We start from the raw sequence: 25,000 nt of genomic DNA on the forward strand, positions 1-25,000 counted from the left end.
TGTTGGCGGGTCCCCGTGGCTTGAAGCTGCTTGGGGTCCTTCTTTTGTGTAAAAAGTTCCGACCCATTCGCAGGCAGCGCAAACCTGTAGTGGGCGGCCTCTAAGTCTTAATTCCCAGGCTCTATATGCTGCTGTGCCCCGGACACTGTGGTGGGTGAAGAAATGTGAAATCTTCTCTCCCGGTATATTAGGAGAGCTTGAAACGTTCCCTAACCTAGGGCTCTACACCCCGACTGCGCCGGTCCTGGCGGAACTGACACCGTATCCCACCGGCGACCGTAACTTTTATGTCTCACCGACGTCACTAGGTGAGCTCCTCTCTCGACCGAAGTCCCTCCCGACTCCCTACTCCAATTGTCACTAACTGTTATTTGGCTCCTCCCACTCTCTGGTGACTCCTCCTCCCTGACTGAGTCCCGAATCCAGAGGATCTGGGAGTCCCTAAGTGCAGTGGCATTCTACAGACCCAACCGCTGTGGTAACCCCCTTTGTGACCAGACCCTAATTCCAGTCCCCATTGGGGAGGGAAATCTGCGGTGTGTAGTTTTTGGTGTTGTGTGGAACAGTCACTGGTCACCTTGGAATCCAGGATGAGCACAGCACTTAAACTCAGGTGCAGTACCCTGGGGCACCACATTTGCGTGGGTTTCTTTCCACACTTCAAAGACATACAGATAGGGAATTTAGATTGTGAGCACAATGGGGACTGTGTTGCTGATGTATGTAAAGCGCTGTGGAATTAATAGCGCTATATAAGTGAGGAAATATTAGTATTATTCATGAAGAGATAAATAAAATTGGTACTTATTACACCAACAGACTTTGAGACTGGCATGCTTTTATATTCCTGCCTTGATTTAAAGAGTTCCCGAAAAAAACATGCTTGTTTTGAAAAACTTTCCAGAAATGCTTTTTTATAGAATACTAATTCTGGACTTGAATCCTTCTTCCTGTCTGGGTTAATATGTGAAACTTTGCCTCTCTCTCTGCTTCTTTTTATAAACTTCCATAGGAAGCTACAATCTGATCCTAGTAAGTGACTCAGCAATGCATCTGGACTTGTGCAAGATGAATGCTAGTAGGGTTTTGTTTTTTTTTACTAAAAAAAAAAATAAAGTTGCTGAATACAAATGAAGGACCAGGAGAGTGTCATATATAGAAAAGGTTATTTCAAAAGGTGTTTTTTTTTTTAATTTGCTTGTACTACAGGTTTACGCAAACTTGATTGAAGAAAAAAAAAATAATGGCCACTGTTATTTAAAAATCGCAGCATTGCAAGAATCCATGATTTTCTGGAGCATCTGGTAAGTGGCGTGCTCTACGCCACAAGTCTCACTCCAGTCAGGTATTGGAGAAAGATCTCCAGAGCAGGGAACGGCAGAACTCATCATGAATTGGATTAGCTGTGTCGTCCCTCCCTGGTCGCACCCCAGCTCTGCCCATTTTGTTAGAGGTGGGAAAAACTGGTAAAAAGTCGCCAAAAGTCGCAAAATCTTGCAATTTTTCAAACCTATTAAGTCAGGATTCTGTCATTAAAGTTTTGTGGGATGGAGACTTTACTTTATATGTGGTGACAATCATAAGTAAAACATTTAAAATATGAATTTTTAATGAAAATTCAGCAACTCTGGCAGATTTTTATTCACACAGATTATACCCTTATTAGGGTGTTCACTTTTTGGAAGACAAAAAAATTCCAGTTTAAAAGTTGTCTGTGTCCCACAAAGGAGACTTCGCACTACATTGGGAGTTCAGTGTATTATGTATTATGGGTCCCATCTATACCCATGGTCACCTACTAGCACACCACGATCAGAGGTCTGAAAAGATTACAGAAGGATAGTGACTGATATCAACTGGTTAAATGGAAGAGACTGGATCAAACTCCATTTTTTAAGCATGATGTCAATGTTTTGTTACAGCCAACACCAGGTGCTGATGGCAGTTGGGCACATGTACGGTAGCACTCTATTTTTCAGACTTTCTGCCAGTGCTGCATCTATATGGTGCAGGTTAGAAAGCGGTTAACCTGACTATACCTGTTAACTGTGAAAATTCCGGCTTCAAAATGTAGCTATAAACTGTACTGGGTACCAAGGTAGTCACCAGATTAAAAGCTGACCATCATGACAAATTATTCATAAAGTCCCAAACCTTGGGGCCATTACTATAATAATAACCCTGCTGAGAAGTCTTTGGCTTTATGATCTTTACTTGTTTCTATGGTAACGAATGTTACATCACATGAAAGCCTTATGTATAATACATGTTTTCAAAATTTTGTGTTTGTTCCTTATAGCAACAGTGTTCTTCGCAAGCGGGAAAACAAAATGTCGGAGTCTAATGCGATATTCACAGCAACTGAAAGCAAAGGAGTAATAAAATTCTTGTTTCTGCAAGTTAAGTCCGCAAAGGATATTCATGGTGATATGTCGCAGACATTGGGGGGATCAATGCCCTTCATATTCCACAGTTAAAGGGAAGGTGTCGTCCAAAAAAAAAAATTCAATAACTGAAAAAAAAAATGTAAAAGTATTAATGTTTTAATGTATTGTTTAAAATATTATTTGTTTTTAATTGAGCAAAATATAAAAAAAAAAAAAAAATTAAAAAAGTTTGATATTTTCCACTGTTAAACACTAGGGGGAGCAGCTGCTGAAATCCTACTGAATTCCTACTGTAGAAGTAGTTCACATTACAGCTGCAGTAAAGTGGGTAGAATCTGCTCTTTTGTGTGTGATGACACATCTCCCCCTCCCAACCTGGGTCTTTCCAAAAGGATAAGGGAAGAGGACGTTTAGGGACACCGTGCGGAGCCATTTTGTTGGTGACCACAAATGTCTAAAGTGTCACCAAGGACAGCTGCATAGTGCTCCCCACATAACATTGCTGCATCGGGGTGTGCAGCGCGCCCTGTCGCATTTATGCCCACCCACAATGCTCTGCCTGCATGAGTGCCCAGACGCCCGCAATGCTCAGCCTGCACGCACGCCCAGACGCCCGCAATGCTCAGCCTGCATGCCACGCCCCGCACGAACGCCCGCAATGCTCTGCATGGATGCACGCAATGCTCTGCATGGATGCACGCCTGATGTGGCAAGGAGAGCGGGGGGGTGGGGGTGGTGTCATTTGAGACGGTAGCCGTGGCGGCGCGAGGGGTGTCATTGGAGACTGGTAGCAGTGGCGGCGGGAGGGGCACCGGCACTGACACAGGCCGATGGGGAGGGGGGTTGAGAGCGGGGGGTGTCATTGGAGACTGTAGCAGCAGCGGCGGGGGGAGGAGCGCTGCTACTCACACAGGTCAAGCAGGTGACAGGGAGAAAGTATATTTACCTACAATTGACTCAGTTATATATGAAAAATTATATGTATATATGAATTAGTCTCCAAGTGGATTTAATATATCAATTAATTTTATTGGTAGAAAAATTATTTATATTTTTTATGGATACACAGTGCAGATAGTGCTTTATAAAAACAAAATATACATCTAATGTAATTGCCATGTATGTAACCTAGGTCACACTTCCCTGTGAGTTGTTTTCCTTAACGTATAATTTGTTTTTATAAAGCACTATCTGCACTGTGTGTATTCCAGGGCTGTGGAGTCGGAGTCGTGGAGTCGGAGCTCATTTTGGTTGAGTCGGAGTCTGTATAAAATGCACCGACTCCGAAAATATATAATAAATTGGGGACAGTAGTGCAATGCAGAATGTGCTGAATATTTTACTAAATAATAACATTTAGTATAATGCTTATATTTAAGTGAAAAATTTATTATAGTACAATGTGAACATCAGACATTTAATTATTTTTATGATACAATAATCAATATATTTGGATAGAACATAAAATATCCTTATTAGAATACAACTCTAGAACAAAAAAAACTAATAAATTGTAAATATGTAAATAAATATATATATATATATATATATATATATATATATATATATATATATATATATATGATAAATACACACAAGATATAGATGTAATCTACTGTATATTACATAGTGTATTACATATTTACAATTTATTACAGTTTGTGTTCTAAAGTTGTATCCAATAAATATATTTTATATTCTATCCAAGTGTATTGATTATTGTATCATAAAAATTATTAAATGTCTGATGTTCACATACACATGTTCATGTACTACAATAAATTTTTCACCTAACTATAAGCAATATATGTAGGAGTCGGAGTCTGAGTTGGAGTCTGAGTCGGTGCAAGAGAAATTGAGTCGGAGTCGAAGGTTTGGCTTACCGACTCCACAGCCCTGGTGTATCCATAAAAAATAATTTTTCTACCAATAAAATGAATTGATATATTAAATCCACTTGGAGACTAACTCATATATACATATAATTTTTCATATATAACTATGAGTCAATTGTAGGTAAATATACTGATGTTGGGGACCATAGCAAAAAAAGAAAACGTAATATAATAACATGGATCTGGTGATTCACAAACATGGCGCCGATCTCCCTCTGCTGTGATCTGGACAGCCCAGGGGGCGCGTCCAGGTCACAGCAGGGAGCTGTCCTGTAATAAGTATAGCGTCTGAGTCCGACCATCAGAGTGAATGCACAGGGGCTGCCATAAAGGAGGTGGGTAACTGTCGTTACACACAGTAAATCCTAGATGGCAGCCCCCAGTGCTTCAGTAAAACTAGAATTAAATAAAAACTAAATAAAGTGAGTTTAATTTTGTATTAAAAATACTTGATTTCATAATCACTATTAATACAAAAATTAAAAACGCAGAACCTTCCCATTAAGAACTGGGTTGCCAAATTTAAAATGGGCCACTTCAGCACCAATGATGAGGAACGTCGTGGACGACAGAGAGTGGTTGTTCTTACGGAGATCGTTGTTGCTGTGCGAGTGAAAACTTCCCCTGCATTTGTGTTTCTGCACTGATAACTTCCTGGATTGACTGGTCACTATGGATGAGACCTGTATTTATTTGCATGACCCTGAAAACAAGGAGCAGTCTAAAGAGTGGAGGCACGGTGGATCTACTCGTTCAAAAAGTTCAGGGTGCAAAAATCAGCCACTAAGGTGATGGCAGAGGCGTATCTGGGGGGGGGGGCTGGCGGGGAATGTGCCCCAGGCGCAGTGTCGGGCCGACTGATGCAGCACAGAGTTTCCCGGGCGGCCAGGGCCGGCTTCAGCACCAGTCAGCAAGGACGGTGATATATGCTGCGGCCCCCGAGCCAAGTTCCGGGGACCTTACTGCTCATGCCGGTAGCCGCACTTCCCTGGCTGCAGGCTCTTAAATTCTCACCTTTCACCGCCGCGTGTAGGAACCAAGTTCATCTGTGGGCGGAGCGAACACGCAGCGTGCACAGCGCTCCCACAGATGAAGGTAGATGCTAGAATATACGGGCTCCTTCCAGGTATGACTTAATTTGTCATGAAGCTGGTCACGCCCACTAACCTGGAAGGAGCCCATACATTCTAGGCTCAACCCACAGATGAAGAGGAGCAGAAGCATTAATATCCCAACGAGCTGTATGTCCTATCCCCCTAGTGCTGTATACCCTGCAGAACTGTCTAACCACCACCCCAGACCTGTATACCCTGCAGAACTGTCTATCCCCCACCCCAGTGCTGTAAACCCTGCAAAACTCTCTATCCCCTGACCCCAATGCTGTATACCCCCAGAATTGTCTATCCCCCCGGTGCTGTATACCCCCAGAACTGTCTATCCCGACACCAGTGCTGTATACCCCCACTACTGTCTATCCCCCCCACCACCATGCCATACGCTAATGAGGCTCCAGCCTTTATTTGTGATACTGACTAATTCTCATCATTAGGCCTCAGTCTCACTTGCGCATTGCTTCCCCTGCGAGAGCATCAGATGCAATATGCTAATGACCCTCGGCTCAGGCTCTTTTGCGAGCGTGAGCCGAGTGTCATGCGATTGTCATCCAATCTTGTGATTGGATCACAGGTGCGGATAAGTGGAAGGGAGGGAGTAATTCTCCCCCTTCTCCACGGGCTGTCTCTGCGTACATCGTACTGCACTCTGATGACATCCAAGTGCAGTGCGATGTTTCACACGCTCCCATAGACCTGTATGGGTGTGCGAGCTGAGATTCGCTGCCAAACACAGCATGCTGCAATTCTGTTCTCATGCCAATATAATCATGAAAAATCAATCGCAGATGGAAACTGCCCCATAATTTTACACTGGTGTGAGTGCAATTCGATGGTTTAACTGATTGCACTAGTCTGTGCAAAACGCAAGTGGAACTGAGGCCTTACTGTAATTCCTGTACGGTCCGCAGTCTGATGATGATTGGTAACTCCCAAGTATCTCCTTACCATTGTTAAAAGGAATCTGTCACCAAGTTATTGCTCCCCTATATGAGAGCAGCATAATATAGAGACAGAGACCTTGATTCCAGCGATGTGTCACTTACTGAGCTCTTTGCTGTTATTTTGATAAAATCAATGTTTTCTCTGCTGAAGATCTAGCAGTTATACAGAGCTGATGAATATGCTGGACTACCTGGCAGCAGTCCTGTAATGATAAAATCACTGTTTAATCAGCAGTAGATTATCGAAACTTCACTAAGCAGCACAATAAGTGACACCACTAGAATCAGGATCTTTGCCCCTACGTTATGCTGCTCTCAGATTAGGTGTTAAGGGGAATCTGTCACCAGGATTTTAACCCCTTCACGACCATAGACGGATATATCCGTCATGGAGCGTGTCCCGTTAAGCCCCACTCCCTCCTGCAGGCAGGCGGCGTTGGTTGGCACACATCAGCTGTTTTCAACAGCTGACATGTGTGCCTGCATGTTACGAGTGGAATCGCATTCCACCCGTAACATTAACCCCTTACATCTCGCTGCCAAAGTCTGGCAGAGAGATGTATATACGCGCGGTGAAGATTTTCACTTACCGCCGCCCCCACCGGAAGTCACGTGATTTTTGGTGTTTGCCATCGTAGCACAGGGTCATGTGATGACGCCTGCAGCTATGACGCTTCAGTTTCGTTTTTACCCGGCCCGGAGGCCAGGGAAGCAGGAAGTGACTGTATCTGCTGTTCACAGCTGTATAGCTGTGATCAGCAGATAAATAAGAGCGATCGGATTGCTGATCACTATAGCCCCCTAGGGGGACTAGTAAAATAAAAATAAAAAAAAGTTTTAAAAAATAAAAAAAACCTAAAAGTTCAAATCACCCCCCTTTCCACCCATTGACAATTAAAGGGTTAAAAAAATATACACATTTGGTATCGCCGCGTTCAGAAATGCCCGATCAAAATATAAAATTAATCTGATTGGTAAACGGCGTAGTGGCAAAAAAATTCCAAACGCCAAAATTACGTTTTTTTTTTGTCTCCGCAAGTTTTACGCAAAATGCAATAACAGGCGATAAAAAGCGTAGCATCTGCGCAAAAATAGTACCATTCGAAACGTCAGCTCGAGATGCAAAAAATAAGCTATTACTGAGCCATAGATCCCGAAAAATGAACGCTACGTGTTTCGGAAAATGGCGCAAAACGTAGGCCACTTTTATTGGACAAGCTTGTGAATTTTTTTAACCCCTTAGTTACAAGTAAACCAATACATGTTTGGTATCTACAAACTTGCACAGACCTCAGGCATCATACCCACACATCAGTTTTACCATATAGTGAACACCGTGAATAAAACATCCCAAAAACTATTGTGCCATCACACTTTTTTTTTGCAGTTTTTCCACACTTGGAATTTTTATGCTGTTTTCCATTACACCATATGGTAAAACTTATGGTTTCATTTAAAAATACAACTTGTCCCGCAAAAAACAAGCCCTCACATGGCAAGATTGACGGAAAAATAAAAAAGTTACGGCTCTCGGAAGAAGGGGAGCAAAAAACAAACGCAAAAACAGAAAGTGCCCCGGGGCTGAAGGGGTTAAGGATGTACTGGAAGTTGTAGATTCCTGCAATACAAATGTGTATATGTCTGAGCTGACATTACAATTTATGTACCATGTACAGCTTGTGGTCCTGATCATGTATTTCTGTACTGATGAGGGTTTTGATGCTGTGTTTTTGAACTGATGGGGTTATATGGATGTATTTCTGTACTGCTGGTGGTTCCGATTATGAATTTCTGTGCTTCTGGTGGTTGTGATGCTGTGTTTCTGTATAGATGGGGGTTCTAATTATGTATTTCTGCACCTCTGCTGGTTCTGGTGCTGTTACAAGTTCTGATCCTGTACACAAGTAATACATAAATTCTGAGATTGGACAACCCCTTTACTTAGAATTAGGCTACACTGCTTAATTTTATAAGTAAAGGGGTTGTCCAGGTTTGAGATGAAAGTTTTTAGTCTCCCTAGGTGACTGCAGGCTTCTGAATTCTCATAATGCATGCTCTGCACACTTTTGGGATTCTCCGGTGCCAGTGACGAGAGTGGACTGTCATGTGATCGCAAGTATGAGATTTTTATATTTCTGGTCACATTCTGATTTGACTTGTCCAGCCTCACTCAATTCATATTCATTGAGCGAGGCCACACATGTCTAGTCAGCATGTGACCACATGTATGTAAATCTTATACTTGCAGTTTCGTGACCCCCCCCCCCCCCCGACTCTAACCATCGGCACCAGAGAATCCTGACAGTGTGCAGTGTGGGCACAGTGATTGCAGATTTTTATCTCAAACCTGGAGAAGCCCTTTACATATAAAATTAAGCCCTGTAGCCCAATCATAACAGCATGTAATATACTCCCTGTCAGGATTCAGCTCTGCTCGCTGGTTCCAGCAGTCACCACATGGCCTCTCCACTCATATGTGATTTTCATACTTGCATGAGACAATTAGCTTTTCTTAATATGTTTCTCTTTATTAGAGTTGAGCGGATTGGTCATAATCCGGGTCCGGCGAATCCGGATGGGATTGCCGCCAAAGTCCGGATCCGATCCGGGTCCGCGGCCATACAAAACGGGATCCGGGACGAGAGAGAGAGAACGACAGAGAGAAAGAAAGAGAAAGAGAGAGAAGGCGAGAGACAGAAAGAGAAAGAAAGAGAGGAGAGGAGAGAGGAGAGAGGAAAAAAAAAAAAAAAAAGGATCCAGATCGTGCACCCCGAATCCTGGGTACTGGTCGGACTCTGATCGGGCACTCAAACCGTGCGGATGCGGATCCGCTCAACACTACTCTTTATACATGGAGATAATTATTAAGAGCAGCTCGTCATCACGTGACTAAGTGTGCAAATCACATAAATTGGTCACATGAGGAGGGGCGCCAAATTGAATTCTTGCCCCGGGTGCCGGAAAGCCTAGATGCACCTCTGGTGAATGCGTCTGTATTCTGGGATAAGGTGGGTGTACTGCTAGTGGACTACCTTCAAAAGGGTTCCACCATCAATGCAAGGTATTACGTTGAACTTTTGGACCATTTGAAGGCAGCTTTGAAAACCAAAAGGTGCAGTAAGCTGTCCAAAGGAATCTTGTTCCTGCAAGACAACGCCTCCACTCACACTGCACAAGCGACCACAGCAAATCTGGCAGAGCTGGGCTTCAAGCTGCTTGACCACCCACCTTATTCACCAGATCTAGCTCCCTCCGACTATCATCTGTTTCCAAACCTGAAGAAACACCTCAAGGGTACCAAATTTCCCACCATTTCGGATGCAATGGCTGCTACGGATGCCTGGTTTGAGGCACAACTGAAATCCTTTTTGTTAGGCTTACACAACTTGGAATAGTGTGGTGACATCAGTGGAGAGTATGTGGAATAAATGTAAAGTTTCATCATTCCAGCTAGTTTCTTTCTGGGTAAAGCCAAAGACTTATCAGTAGCCCCTCGTACTTCTCTGAAAGTAATTTTCCTGATATGTATATTAAGAAAATGGAAAAGTCAAAGACTTAAAATCATAAATCTAGTTAGCACTCACCCTCCCTTGTTAATAAGAACAAGTCTCTCAATTCCTTGACTCTCTCGCAGTTTCTTAGCAGCCTCTAAGTTGTTGGTGATAACTTCTTGAATAGTGCTCAGTATTGCCACAGTTGTATCATCTGCTGCTATAGGAGACTGTGGACCGGGTAGACGAGCCACCAGGCTACTTAAAGCATGTTTACCTGAATCAAAAGACAATGAAAAAAGTGAACCAAGGAATAAATTTGCATGACCTTCCGAATCACTTTCTGATGCATCTTAAAATATCTGGCATGTATCGCATTCCAAAGTCCTACTGCCTCACCTATTAGCTCTCTGTTCCGGTTGTCTCCACATAGATTGCGCAGTGCTCCACAAATGGCACGTACAACACGCTCACTTTCATGGGTCAAATGATCAGCAAGTGACGACAGACCTTTCTCCTGACGGACAGCAGCACGAATAGAGCGGCCATACTGTGAAAGCGCACACCACAAAACATCAAATATAGTGCAAGCACAATGACCGTGTATAACAAAAGCCATACAAAGAATGCACCAATACACAAACCATATAGTAGGTTGTCACTTTAAAAAAAAAATAAAAAAAAATAACCCCAAACAAAAAAAAGTAGTATATTAAAATTCTTTCAGACATATCTAATACAGGTATTGTACAGAAGAATGTTTCTGAAGTCCCCAAACAACCCCAAAAGGTCATGCATTTGGGATTTTAATAACAGTCTGTGCATTTGAAATTGCTACAGGAATTCTGGGGATTCCATCAAATCATGGCATTTTGGTGATACTCAAGGACTACAGCAAAGAAACAGAATAGCAAAAAATATACATATGTTAAAATATATTTTATTTTGTGTAAAACCACAAAATAAAATACATTGTTCAAATTGCTTTAGGTTAAAAAGGGAAACTCCTATTCATTCTGACCAAAGTATAGACCGCATGAATCACACAACGGTTGCGGGACTGCAGAAAAGTATTGTTTTATGCTGAAATGCTCCAGCGTTTGAGGAAACACTCTGAAAACTCTTTTGCGGACTTTGTCTCAATTAATTGGTCCAAGGCCGATCTCCAGCCGGCTTCTCCCACTAGTTAGATGAGAAGCAGTATATACTCACTAACTGGCTCAGCTGCAATTAAGGCCATTCAACATGACCATGCAATCATTGTTTGGCTAAAAACATGGCTTTCTTAGCATTAATCTGATGACTGGTTCCCATTAACCCCGTTTAATTGAATTTAGAAAGCGAATAAAAACACAAACTTTTGCACAGGTGAATGGTAGAAAAAAAAAATAATATGGCAAAAAAAAAAAACCCAAAAAAAACAACAAAACAACACGCACTTACACAGATCAATTGATAGTAAAAAAATAAAGACCTCAAAAAATGTAATCTAAAGTCCTTTGTCAAACTCTGGTTTTGCAATAATGCTACAAGTATCCGTTAAAATTTCTGACAGCTCGGTGTTCCCCCATCCCAATTTTTGTGTTGGAGAGAGGTTGGTTGCACACAGATATGCTGAGGAGAGGGGAGAAAGTACCTCAGGAACGAGAGAGAAAAACAGAGTAAAGCACACAGGAAAGAAGTGAAAGAAGCTGTGCAGTTACGTGAGCAGTGAAGATAGCGTCACCTGTGAAACCCACAGACTTCATTGTACAAAAATTCTAACTCCACTTAAAGAAGTTGTCCAGTTACCAAAACTGATTTTTTTTGTCATAAATCTTGCCAATATGTGCCTCTCCAAACATTATCATGTTATTTTACAAATATTACCTTTTATTGTGCTCTAGCAGAACATCCTCATTTATGGCTCCAGCTCTGATGGGGTTAATCGCTCTCTTGACTAACTGGGTTCCGTTACTACAAATTCCATAATCCTTTGCAGTAACTAGCAATCTATCTCACACCCACTCTAAGGGCTGGTTCACACTATGCGACAGCGACAACGAGGTCGCTGTTACGTCACCATTTTCTGTGACGTAACAGCGACCTTGTAAGTCGCTGTTATGATCGCTGCTTAGCTGTCAAACACAGCAGCCGAAGCAGCGATCATAACCGCGAGAGCAGGGAGCCGCGCACACTGCTTAGCGCTGGCTCCTTGCTCTCCTAGCTACAGTACACATCGGGTTAATTAACCCGATGTGTACTGCAGCTACATGTGCAGAGAGCAGGGAGCCGCGCACACTGCTTAGCGCTGGCTCCCTGCTCTCCTAGCTACAGTACACATCGGGTTAATTAACCCGATGTGTACTGCAGCTACATGTGCAGAGAGCCGGAGCCGGCAGCACAGGCAGCATGAGAGCTGCGGAGGCTGGTAACTAAGGTAAATATCGGGTAACCACCTTGGTTACCCGATGTTTACCCTGGTTACAGCTTACCACAGCTGCCAGATGCCGGCTCCTGCTCCCTGCTCGCTTCATTTCGTCGCTCTCTCGCTGTCACACACAGCTATCTGTGTGTCACAGCGGGAGAGCGCCTTTGAAGAAAACGAACCAGGGCTGTGTGTAACGAGCAGCGATCTCGCAGCAGGGGCCAGATCGCTGCTCAGTGTCACACACAGCGAGATCGCTAATGAGGTCACTGTTGCGTCACCAAAACTGTGTCGTAGCAGCGATTTCGGTAGCGATCTCGCTATGTGTGAAGCACCCCTTACTGTTCCCTCCCCTCAGATCTCCACCAAAACAGTTCCCTCCCCTCCATCCTGTGTGCATTGCCTAATCATGGTAATAGAGCTTTTATCATTTGGTCACCTGCACAACAAGTCCCAGAGTGGAGCAAGATAGTGACATATAGAACACTATGTGTAAGAGCAGAGCATATCACTGTCTCCACTCTGGGACCTGTGCAGCTGGTAGGATTATATGATCACACTGCCGACACCGCAGGCTCTCCTGACAGCTGAGCACAGCGGGCGGGTGGATAGTGTGATCATTCACTTGCGTGGCAGGGGGGATTTCAGCTGAGGAAACCCCCCCTGTACACCACACTGTAGCCCGCACCTCCCACAGCTGACTGATGGTAAAGCAGAGCGTTCTGCATTCACCCCTGCACACTGGAGCCCGCACCTCCCACAGCTGACCGATGGTAAGCGGCGCGCTCTGCATTTACCGCTCCACACTAAAGCTCTCTGGATCCTCCCCTCGATGCTGGGCTGTGACGAGCGGTAGTCACCGCCCACAGCCCAGTCAATCAGTGAGAGTGGTGCCAGCCTCCTCTGACGTAAGCGTCAAGTTTGAGTGCCCGGAACTTGGTCGGGACATCAGAAGCCACACCACTGGAGCCACAGCTCCAGTGGTCATGTGACAGGCACTGAGCGTGCAGGATAGCGCCGCTCAGTGCCAGAACTGGAAATAGAGACAAATTAAACAGACTCCCAAAATGGTAAGTTACATCCATAGACAAAATAAAAAAAAAAATGGGTGAACCACCCCTTTAAAAGGCAAACAGTTGGAAAAACCCTAAAGCAAGGGGAATTGAGGGATGAGAAGCAATTTAATATTAAGATCCTTCCATTCTCCTGGATCACTGGGCAGCGGAAGAAATGGGGAAGGGGGGGGGGGGGCTGATCACTGGGCAGGAGGGGGCAGATCAACCCGCCCTCCTGCGATCGCGTCCCACCTGCGCCCCTGCGATTGCGTCCCACCTGCGCCCCTGCAATTGTGCCCCTGCGATTGCGCCCCCTGCGATTGCGCCCCGCGATTGCGTCCCCCTGCGCCGCGGTAATTGCGCCCCGGTGATTGTACCCCTGCGATTGCGTCCCCCTGCGCCCCGATGATTGCACCCCTGCCCCTTAGTGATTGGGCCCAGTGATTACGCCCCTTCTGCTGCTGGCTCCTGCATCTCCTCAGTCCCCTCCTGCAGTAGAAAGTTTCACCATACACTTGCACATACACACGCACACTATAATAAAGTTTAGGGTTTGTTTTTTTGCACACACACAAATGTCCCGCTCGTCCCTCCGAAGAGGAGAGTGAGGGAGATGGTCCCACTTATCTCTATTCCTCCCTCTCTTCCTCCTCCAGTAACACAGACTTGCCACCATGAAGATGTCGCAGGACAAGAGATCATTCAGAGGAAGAAGAGACTAAGGCAATGGAGGAAGACCCACAGCCAAGTGTGAGTAAGGCCGGTGTCCCACTTGCGATTACCCCGCGTATATCTTGCACGTGTTTCACAGTGCAACACCTGTCACAGACTCGCATGCTGCTCATAGGAGCGGGTCAGTTGCATGCATCTCTATGCAGCCGACCCGCTCCTGTGAGCAGCGTGTGAGTCTGTGACGGGTGTTTCACAGTGAAACACGTGCGAGACATACGCGCGGTAATCGCAAGTGGGACACTAGCCTAACCCCCAACCTACTGCTAGTCACGCCCAACCTAGCAGTAGTTCCCCTGTCTGGACCCCCGTCCCTGAAAATTTTACTCCACGGATTCCTGATTTCATTCCCCAATCAGGAATCCAGTTTGAGACTGCCAACCTCAGAGAAATACACTTTTCAAAGTCTATTTCTCGGAGTCAATTGTCAGTCTTATGGTGGAGCAAACTAACCTGTATGTCCAGGAATGTTTGGCCGAAAACCCCAATTCATCATATTCTACTTGGAGTCCCATTGACTCAGTAGAAATGATGAAATATTGGGGCCTGGTCCTTCACATGGGGATTGTGAAGAAACCAGAAATTTGCCAATACTGGAGTACTGATATTTTATATCAAACTCCAATATTTGGCATGGTCATGACTCACACAAACTGTTTGAGGCCGTTCATCAATTTCTCCATTTTAGGGACAATGCGGACAGCCTTCCCCGCGATGGTCCGAATTTTGATAGACTGTTCAAAATTTGGCCGGTCATCGAGCGGAATTTGACATTTGGAGCTAATTTTCCATTCAAAAAGTCAAATGGCGCTCCTTGCCTTCCGAGCCCTGCTGTGCGCCCAAACATTTGATTTCCACCACATATGAAGTATCTGTGTACTCAGGAAAAATTGCACAATAAATTTTATGGTGCATTTTTTCCTGATACCCTTGTTAAAAAAAAAAAAAAAAAAAAAAAAACTACCTAGTTGAAGTAACAATTTGGTGGTAATTTTTTTTTTTTTATTTTCACGGCTCAACATTATAAACTTCTGTGAAGCCCCCAGGGGTTGAAAGTGCTCACTAAACATCTAGATGATTTCCATGAGGGATCTAGTTTCCAAAATGGAATCACTTGTGGGGGAGCTCCATTGTTTTGGCACCTCAGGGGGGTCTCCAAACACAACTTGGCATTCGCTAACTATTCTAGACAATTTTGCGTTTGAAAAGTGAAATGGCGCTTCTTGACTTCAGAGCCCTGCTGTGCGCCCAAACATTTGATTTCCACCACATATGAGTTTCATAGTTTCATAGTTTTTAAGGTTGAAGGGAGACTCTAAGTCCATCTAGTTCAACCCGTAGCCTGACATGTTGATCCAGAGGAAGGCAAAAAAAACCTCACTCACAACATCATGCGGCAGAGAGCTCCATAGTCTCACTGCTCGTACAGTAAAGAATCCTCGTCTGTGATTATGATTAAACCTTCTTTCCTCAAGACGTAGCGGATGCTCCAGTGTTCCAGTCGCAGGCCTAGGTGTAAAGAGATCTTTGGAAAGGTCTCTGCAATGTCCCCTCATATGTTTATACATTGTGATTAGATCCCCCCCGAAGCCTTTGTTTTTCCAAACTAAATAACCCCAAGTTTAATAACCTGTCTTGGTATTGCAGCCCACCCATTCCTCTAATAATCTTGGTCGCTCTTCTATCTACCTGTAAGATTATGCGATTTATAACCTTCTATACTTTTGCTATCAAGAAAAGCATCCATTCCTCTCTTAAATTCATTCAGTGAGTTGGCCATCACCACTTCCTCAGGAAGAGAGTTCCAGAGCCTCACTGCTCTTATCGTGAAGAACCCTCTTCTATGCTGATGTAGGAATTTTCTTTCCTCCAATCGAAGAGAATGCCCCCTTGTTCTTGTCATAGTCCTTGGTACAAACAGATCATGGGAGAGATCTCTATATGGCCCTCTGATATATTTGTACATGTTTATTAGGTCTCTTCTAAAAGTCCAGTCACACTAAACAACTTACCAGCGATCCCAACAACGATAGGGATCGCTGGTAAGTTGCTAGGAGGTTGCTGGTGAGATGTCACACTGCGACGCTCCAGCGATCCCACCAGCAACCTGACCTGGCAGGGATCGCTGGAGCGTCGCTACACGAGTTGCTGGTGAGCGCACCAGCAACCAGTGACCAGCCCCCAGCGCCGCGTGGAAGATACTGCGCTTGGTAACTAAGGTAAATATCGGGTAACCAACCCGATACTTACCTTGGTTAGCAGCGCACGCAGCTACACGTGCAGAGAGCAGGGAGCAGCGCACACTGAGCGCTGGCTCCCTGCTCTCCTAGCTACAGCACACATCGGGTTAATTACCCGATGTGTGCTGCAACTAAATGTGCACAGGGTACATATATAGGGTATAGAGTACAGGGTGCAGCTGCACAGAGCAGGGAGCAGCGCACACCGCTTAGCGCTGGTCTCCCTGCTCTCCTAGCTACAGCACACATCGGGTTAATTAACCCGATGTGTCCTGCAGCTACATGTGCACAGAGCAGGAGCCAGCACTGACAGTGAGAGCGGCGGAGGCTGGTAACAAAAGGTAAATATCGGGTAACCAAGGACAGGGCTTCTTGGTTACCCGATGTTTACTGTGGTTACCAGCCTCCGCAGAAGCCGGCTCCTGCTGCCTGCACATTTAGTTGTTGCTGTCTCGCTGTCACACACAGCGATCTGTGCTTCACAGCGGGACAGCAACAACTAAAAAATGGCCCAAATCATTCAGCAACAACCAACGACCTCACAGCAGGGGCCAGGTTGTTGCTGGATATCACACACAGCGACATCACTAGCAACATCGCTGCTACGTCACAAAAGTTGTTCGTTAGCAGCGATGTTGCTAGCGATGTTGCTTAGTGTGACGGGGCCTTAAGTCTTCTCTTTTCTAGAGTAAATAGACCTAATTTTGATAACCTTTCCATGTATTGTAATGCACCCACTCCATTTATTATTTTAGTAGCCCGCCTCTGAACCCTTTCAAGGTCAGTAATGTCTTTCTTGAGCACAGGCGCCCAAAATTGCACACAATATTCCAAGTGTGGTCTGACGAGTGATTTGTACAGAGGGAGAATGATGTTCTCAGCATACTCAGGAGAAATGCACAATTAATTTTATGGTGCATTTTTTCCTGATACCCTTGTGAAAATGCTAAATTTTATGGCTAAAGTAACACTTGTGTAAAAAAGTAAATTTTCATTTTTTCCTTTTACATTGCTTTGATTCCTGTGAAGCACCTAAAGGGTTAATAAACTTCTTGGATGTGGTTTTGAATAGCGTGAAGAGTGCTGTTTTTAGAATAAGGTCTCTTTTGGGTATTTTCTGTCACCTAGGCCTCTCAAAGTCACTCTAAATGTGATGTGGTCTCTAAAAAAATTTCTATTGTCAATTTTGTTGGAAAAATGAGAAATTGCTGATGAACTTTGACCCCTTCTAACTTCCCAACGGAAAAAAAAAAAATTTGTTTAGAAAATTGCGCTGGTGTAAAGTAGACCTGTGGTAAATGTTTCTTAGTAACTATGTGTGACTTATCTCTCAGATTTATGGGCATAAAATTTCAAATTTTGAAAATTGCGAAATTTTCAAAATTTTCGCCAAATTTACAACATTTTCAAAAATAAATGCAAAAAAATATCGGCCTCAATTTATCCCTTTCATGAAGTACAATATGTCACGAAAAACCAATCTCAGAATCACTAGGATCCGTTGAAGCGTTTCAGAGTTATAACATTATAAAGGAACAGGGGTCAAAATTGCGCAAAATGGCGAGGTCAGTAAGGTCAAAATAGGCTGGGGGCCTGAAGGTTTAAGCAGAGATGACATCGCTGTCCCTGTGGATTACGTCGGACTAAGGAGTTTTTTGCTACGGGCTGCCACCCCCATCTGCCTGGCTTTACTTCGACTGGCGATCAAAATACAGGGAAGCCCATTCATTCATTTATTTTTTTAATGATTTAAAAAAAAAAAAATAAAATAAATAAATAAATAATAGTAATTAAAAGAAAAATGCATGGGCTCCCGCTGTATTTTGATAGCCAGTCATGTAAAGCCAGGCATCTGGGGGCTGGGATTCCCCGCAGCCCACACTGGAAAGGACGCCATTTCTAGGCGTTTTACCCAGCCCGTCCAGTGGCCCTGGTGGCGGTGACATGCTGGGTAATAAAGGGTTTAAATACCAGCTTTGTATTTTTAGATGGTACTAAGCCCGAAATTCATGGTGTCACGCCAAATTAGATATGGCCATCATGAATTTCTAGTAAACAGTAAAAAAAAAAAAAAAAAAAAAAAAAAAAAAAAGCCAAAAACCACAGAAGTTTTTTTTTTTTATTAGAAATAAAAAAACATTAAAAAGACTCCCATCTTTATTATAAAAAAAAAATCCTTCGTCTGACGTAATCCAAAAGGGACAGGAATTTCTGCTTCATCACCCTGTAAAGACAAGTGGCTCTACAGAGAGAATCAGAGAAAGCATTGTCAGCTCTGCTATATCGCGCTGTACAAAGCAAGAATTAGACAAAAAAGGATCAAACATGGATAGATAATGGTATGTAAAGGGCCACTCAGGATTAGATTATGCAAGAAGGAGGAGGTTCTGAGTTTTAGTTGGCCATACATAGTAATTGAATTAAGAAGTGCAACTATAATAATGCAAAATATTTATTAGAAAAATATATATAACATGAAGCACTTTCATTTTTAGAAAAATATATATAACATGAAGCACTTACCAAGACATCATAAAGTAAAGCATGGGTGTGATCCTAAAAACTTTAAAGTAAGGGGTATAGATGTCATTCATCTGGGAACTAGAGGTGGGGACTATGGTAAAATCCTCTCCCAACGGGAGTGTTCTTGGATTGTGCGCTTAGGGACCATGGCTCCTATTGGCCTTAATGAAAAAATGAGTTTTTCTTCATTTTTGTGAGACATCTATATCCGGGTTCTCTGGGGAGGGAGTTTTCTCAATTCTCCCTCTTGTTTTTTAATTGATTTTAATTGTCTTCTTCTCTGTCCCTTTACTTTAAGATGTGAACTATGTGATGGACCTGCATCTGTATTCTCCCCTGGACATCATTGTGGGCACGGATGAACATCTACCCTTGAAAATTTCTATCTGGGACTTGAATACCATTTTGATAAAGCTCTCTGGATCACTTCATCAATAGTGCTTTTTTGTAATGTAGCATGTTTTATGCGGGTGTGCATGTGTTGCATGTACACATGCATTTTGTGTTATGCAAGTATGTATGTTATGCGCAGGGACATGATCACATGCACATATGTGGATAATTATATTATTCCTTGAATGTAATTGAATATATACAACTGAGCATACTACGTAATGGATTTAATGGGATTCATTCTTCCAATCTGTGAATCTGATTGACCCTTGCATATGATTATGATGTTCATATCCACAGTATGCATTAATGTAGATGTATGGGGGGCTTGTTTTGTGGCCCCTCATACATCAAAAACGCCTATATATTCTCCCCTCTTTCAACTATGAAACTGTGGTTATATGACGCTGTGGATCTGTATATCCTGATATGTATGCACATATACATGTGCGGTTTCTGACTATTTAAATCATTGCTTCTGCTGCTATACGCATTGTCTATACCCTAGTGAGACTAATTTTGCACACTCTCCAATAATATGAGTGATAAATTGACGCTTTTAACATCCTTTTTACACTTGCCCACAACTTTGCCCACATCCAAAATGGCCGACGTGCTCACGCATGCCCAGTACTGCTCACGATCTCGCGCGCACTGAGGAGCTCCGTTTCCGGCGAGAAGTGTAGTCCCCCTTGTGGACGTCACTTCCGCCGGGGAGACCCGGAAGTGACGTGCAGGCCGTGGGCACCGCTACTGCGCATGCGGCGCAAAAAAACGGCGGTAATTATGAACACTATTTGGGGGGATATATAAGGTGAGGCTCATCATTTAGGATCGCACAGCCCCCCGAGGAAGCATTGCGAAACGCGTCGGGGCTTTCCTCCTTCCCCATAGGACCTTTTGCAGCGGTGACACTTGTACTTCATATATGGGTAAGCTTGATCCCTCTATGTAGGGCTGGATTTACTTTCTTCCCCACTTGGAAATTCTCTTTGGGTCTTCTATGTGGAGATCCTTATGCATGATTTGGGCTATTGACCACATGCAGGGTGACATGAGCTATACCCTTCTACTTTATGCTGCTGAGGTCCTTAACAGGGATTTTTCTGACTCTGTATTTTCATTCACCTATCTGTATTTATTAAGGTCTTATGTAAAATGAAAGTGCTTCATGTTATATATATATATTTTGCATTATTATAGTTTCACTTCTTAATTCAATTACTATGTATGGCCAACTAAAACTCAGAACCTCCTCCTTCTTGCATAACGCAAGAAGTAGGCTGACAGTGAGGGGATGATTCCACCTTCCCGATTCCAAGACCTTAGATGACGTCAGTCATGTGACTAGTCTGTAAGCCAATGTCTGTTCAACATTCACACCAGACTGGTCACATTGCTATGACGTCATGCAAGGTCCTTTAGGCAGTGGTGCTTACCGGGGGAACAACAATGATCGGACATGGAAGCAGCGGGTCTGCAGGAGAAGGACGTAAACATCCCGCCCACCTCTTCCTTCCACATTGTGGCCGGTGGCAGGTAAGGAGACGTTCCTCGCTCCTGCGATGTCACACATAGCGATGTGTGCTGCCGCAGGAGCGACGAACCACATTGAAAATCAACCCTTACCGATTTTTGAGTTTGGGAAGACCATGGTGAACGATTTTCACCATTTTTTAGGTCGCTTAAGGTCGCTGGTACGTGTCACACGCTGCGATATCGTTAATGACGCCGGATGTGCGTCACTAACAACGTGACCCAGACGATAAAACATTAACGATATCGTAGCGTGTAAAGCCCCCTTTAGAGCTGCAGATGAAGACACAGATCCTGGGAGGGCAGAGCCCACCCTCAGTGATGTGCTTGCAGCAGTAAACACCTGCAATAATATGCTAGCCACTTTGAACATACAGATGGGAGGAATTAAAATGGACATTTCATCCATCAGGCATGAGCTGCAGAGGGTCAATGTACGGGTGGGGGCCCTGGAAGACCGGGTCAGTGCCACAGAGGATACGCTTCCCCCTCTGACCCGGGACCTTGGCAGAGCAATTCACAACATCTCATTGCTTAGGGCTAAGGTGGAACAGATCCCGCAGAAGCAATCTCCGTCTAGTTGGGGTCCCAGAAAAGGCACAAGGCAATAACCCAGTAGCTTTTTTTGATATGTGGCTCCCCAAGACTTTGGGCATGGATCTGTTTTCTCCTTTCTTCACTATTGAGCGGGCACATAGGGTCCCCACTAGACCCCCACCACCAGGGGCACCCCCTCATCCTATCCTCCTCAAGCTACTGCACTTCAGGGACAGTGACACTGCGCTCCGCAGAGCCCGGGAGATTAAGGATCTGGCTATTGACGGCCATAAGGTCTCACTGTACCCAGATTTTTCCACTGAAATCCAGCAGAGGAGAGCGCAATTTATTGACGTCAAAAACCGCCTGAGGCAGCTGCAGATCTCTTACTCAATGTTATACCCTACCAGGCTGCGAGTGGTAGCGGATGGTGGGACAAAGTTTTTTTGACACTCCAAAAGGATGCAGCCGCATGGCTCGATAACAATGAAAAAGGACTGCGCAGAAATCACTGCTGAGGATTATTGCTAATTCCTTGCTGTTGGACTTGCTGAGGTGAACTTGCTATGTTTCCCGGCTGGAACACTTATGGACGGTTGGCAGGAGCCACCCAGATAGGTTACTATGTAGTTGATGACTGTTCAGGCATTTAAACAGTTATGTGCTCTTTGGGTTAATGTTTAGCCCCACTTCCCTCTGTTTGAGAGGAATGTCCTGGTTTACTGTGTATGTTTTTGTGTTGTCTGACCTTTTTGTTTTATGCACCTGTTTGATCTACGCTCATCTATGGGAACTGTTGCAGATGGGTCCGGAGGTCCCCGCTTGCTGCCCCCTGCTGTTGCATATGTGCACTCACCCTTATGGCGAAGGAGGTTAATATAGTGGCCTGGAATGTGCGAGGATTGGGTGAAGCCAGTAAAAGATGTGCAGTTTTTCTGTTTCTACAGCAGCTTAAGCCAGACATAATATTCTTATCAGAAACGCACTTGAAGGAGCGGCTCCACTTGCTGCACAAAAAATAGATAGCCCACGAGTACCACTCTGCATATACCACACATTCCAGGGGGGGTGAGTGTCCTAGTACACAGGACAGTGCAGTTTGGAGTGTCTTAAATCTTCTGTGGATCAGGAGGGTAGATTTGTATGTCTTTACTGTGTCCTTCATAATGTGCGCTGTGTTGTAGCTGCAATTTATATTCCGCCACCATACACAGGGGAACCATTGAAACGTATTCTCAATTTTGTTACTTCCCCCCCCAGAGGACCCCACCCTATTAGTAGGAGACTATAAGAATTACTTGCACCCGTATTGGGATAAGTTACACACAGGGAATATCTCAGAGGCGGCAGCAGCTACATCCCTTGCCAGACTGATTGAGGAGGTGGGATATGTAGATATTTGGCATATTAGAAACCCGCAGGTCCGGCAGTACTCATGCTATTCTAGTTCTCATCATTCACTGTCCCGGATTGACCTGGCCATTGGAAATGCTCAGCTGCTGCCTTGTGTAGCTTCAGTCACGTACATGGCCAGGGGGTGTCGGAACACTCCCCACTACAGGTCCGTCTAAGGCTTGGGGACCCAGACCAGCTGGCGGGTATACCGTGGCGGCTCAACCCTTTTTAGATACAACTGATAGGGGGCACTCTGACTGACACTATACGGGAATATTTTGTGATAAATGACGGTACGGCATCTAAACATAGTGTGGGACGCAATGAAGGCGTATGTTCGTGGGACATATATTAGGGAAATTTGCACCGGAAAGGCGAAAACAAGGGAGCGCACTAAGTTTCTGACGGACACTTTAGGTGATGCAGAACGACATCTTATATCTAACCCTACAGATGATGTCAAGCGGGACTTAGAGAGGGCACAGAGAGCTCTGAGAGACCATATGACTTCCTTGGCCACTAAAACGCTTTTTCCTTAAGCAGCGGTACTTTACAGAGGGGGAGAGTGTGGGACATCTCTTGGCTACAATTGCTAGGGCACAGGAGGGATTGACCTATATCACCAAATTGAAACTTGTCACTGGAGAGGAGGTGAGGGACAGTGGGAGGATTGTGAAGGTCATGCAACAGTATTCATGCAACAGTATTACACCCAATTATACTCCTCTAAATCGCATTATGGGAATGAGGAACTGCGGGGCTTTGTGGAGGAGATCACTCTCCCCAGTCTGTCAGATAGTGAGAGAGAATCCCTGAATAGAGATATAGACCTGGAGGAGGCGCTCGGTCAAATCCAAAATGAAAAGGCCCCAGGTGTGGATGGACTCCCAGGGGAATTCTACAAATTATATACCCATCTGCTGCTGCCAAGACTCTTGGATGTATTCAGAGATGCTGAGGAGCAGGGGTCCCTCCCTGCATCCATGAGGGAGGCTATTATTGTTCTAATATTAAAACCCGGAAAAGATCCGACTGCGCCTGACTCCTACCGCCTCATCTCGCTGCTCACATTAGATATTAAATTAATCGCTAAAATACTAGCTAACAGATTATCCCGGGTGATCACGTCAGTGATGCACGAGGATCAGACTGGATTCATCACCAATAAATCCACTTCCATCAATTTGCGACGTTTATTCCTGGGGATACAGCTAATTTCTGAGGGGAGAAACAAGGAGAGGGCAGTCCTGCCATTAGATGCAGCCAAGGCCTTTGACAGTATTGAATGGGATTTCTTATGGGTAGTTTTGGAGAAATTGGGTCTTGGCTTCAGATTTATTGGCTGGGTCAAATTGTTATATGCCTCTCCGCGGGCCAGGATTCGAGATAATCGTTGTACCTCCTTGTCTTTTAATTTGGCCAGGGGCACGAGACAGGGCTGTCCTCTCTCTCCATTACTATTTGCAGCGGCAATTGAACCATTGGCGGCTATGCTTCGTGCGTCCGTTAGCGTAAGGCTATGTGCCCACGGGGACAGTGTCCTGCGGATATATCCGCAGGACATTCCGCAGGTGCTCCCAGGAAACAGCACCACAACTTTTGTCTGTTTCCATGCTGCGGAATGTCCTGCGGATATGGTGCGGGTATTCTGCATTGAGGATACAGTACCATGGCTTCGGCACTGCATCCTCAATGCAGAACAAGTGCTGCAGTGATCGGGGGAGTTCATACTTACCTCCATCATGCAGCACCTCGCTTTCCGGCAGCCGGGTCACTCTCTCAGCGTCTTCAGGAGAAGGTGGGCGGGCCTGAACTAGCTCCGGCTGTCACATGACCGGAGCTCGTGCAGGCTCCACCCACCTCTTCCTTCCTGTACCTAGATTCACCGCGCTCCTGTACACCGGACGGAGAAAGTGACTCGGGTGAGGCAGGTAAGTATATGGGACCATGTGGAGAAATCCGCAACAATAATTGGCATGCTGCAGATTTTTCCGCACGAAAATCCGCACGATTTCCGCTGCGGAAAAATCCGCAGCGTGGGCACAGCATTTCGCAAATGCCATAGAAATGGCTGGGGAGTAGCTGTGCTGCAGATTTCTGGAAAATCCGCGGCTTTTCCGCGAGAAATCCGCGGCAAAATCTGCGCATTTTCCGCAGCGTGGGCACATAGCCTAAGGGGGTTTGAGATAGGTGGTCTGTAGCATAAGGTCTCCCTCTATGCGGATGATTTGTTGCTGTATCACAGGGAGGTTGGGGACATCGGTGGGCCCAGCAATTAATATTATTAAAGAATTTGGTGGGCGCTCGGGACTCCTAATAAACTGGGAGAAGTCGGCCCTGCTCCCTATAGATCCAC

General features: G+C 44.7%; 1 protein-coding gene across 1 annotated transcript in view; it reads right to left on the minus strand.

Moving 5' to 3' along the window:
• The window catches only part of LOC142312711 (catenin delta-1-like), a 239,087-nt gene that overhangs the window by 46,744 nt on the left and 167,343 nt on the right, over positions 1-25,000 (minus strand). Inside the window, exons 12-13 of the mRNA XM_075351699.1 lie at positions 10,229-10,379; positions 9,923-10,106 (exon numbers count right to left, since the gene is read on the minus strand). Coding sequence (XP_075207814.1) covers positions 9,923-10,106; positions 10,229-10,379 — 335 coding nt within the window. The remainder of the gene's footprint in view (positions 1-9,922; positions 10,107-10,228; positions 10,380-25,000) is intronic.

This window comes from Anomaloglossus baeobatrachus, chromosome 5, assembly GCF_048569485.1.
Source record: "Anomaloglossus baeobatrachus isolate aAnoBae1 chromosome 5, aAnoBae1.hap1, whole genome shotgun sequence".
Taxonomy (NCBI): Eukaryota; Metazoa; Chordata; class Amphibia; order Anura; family Aromobatidae; genus Anomaloglossus; species Anomaloglossus baeobatrachus.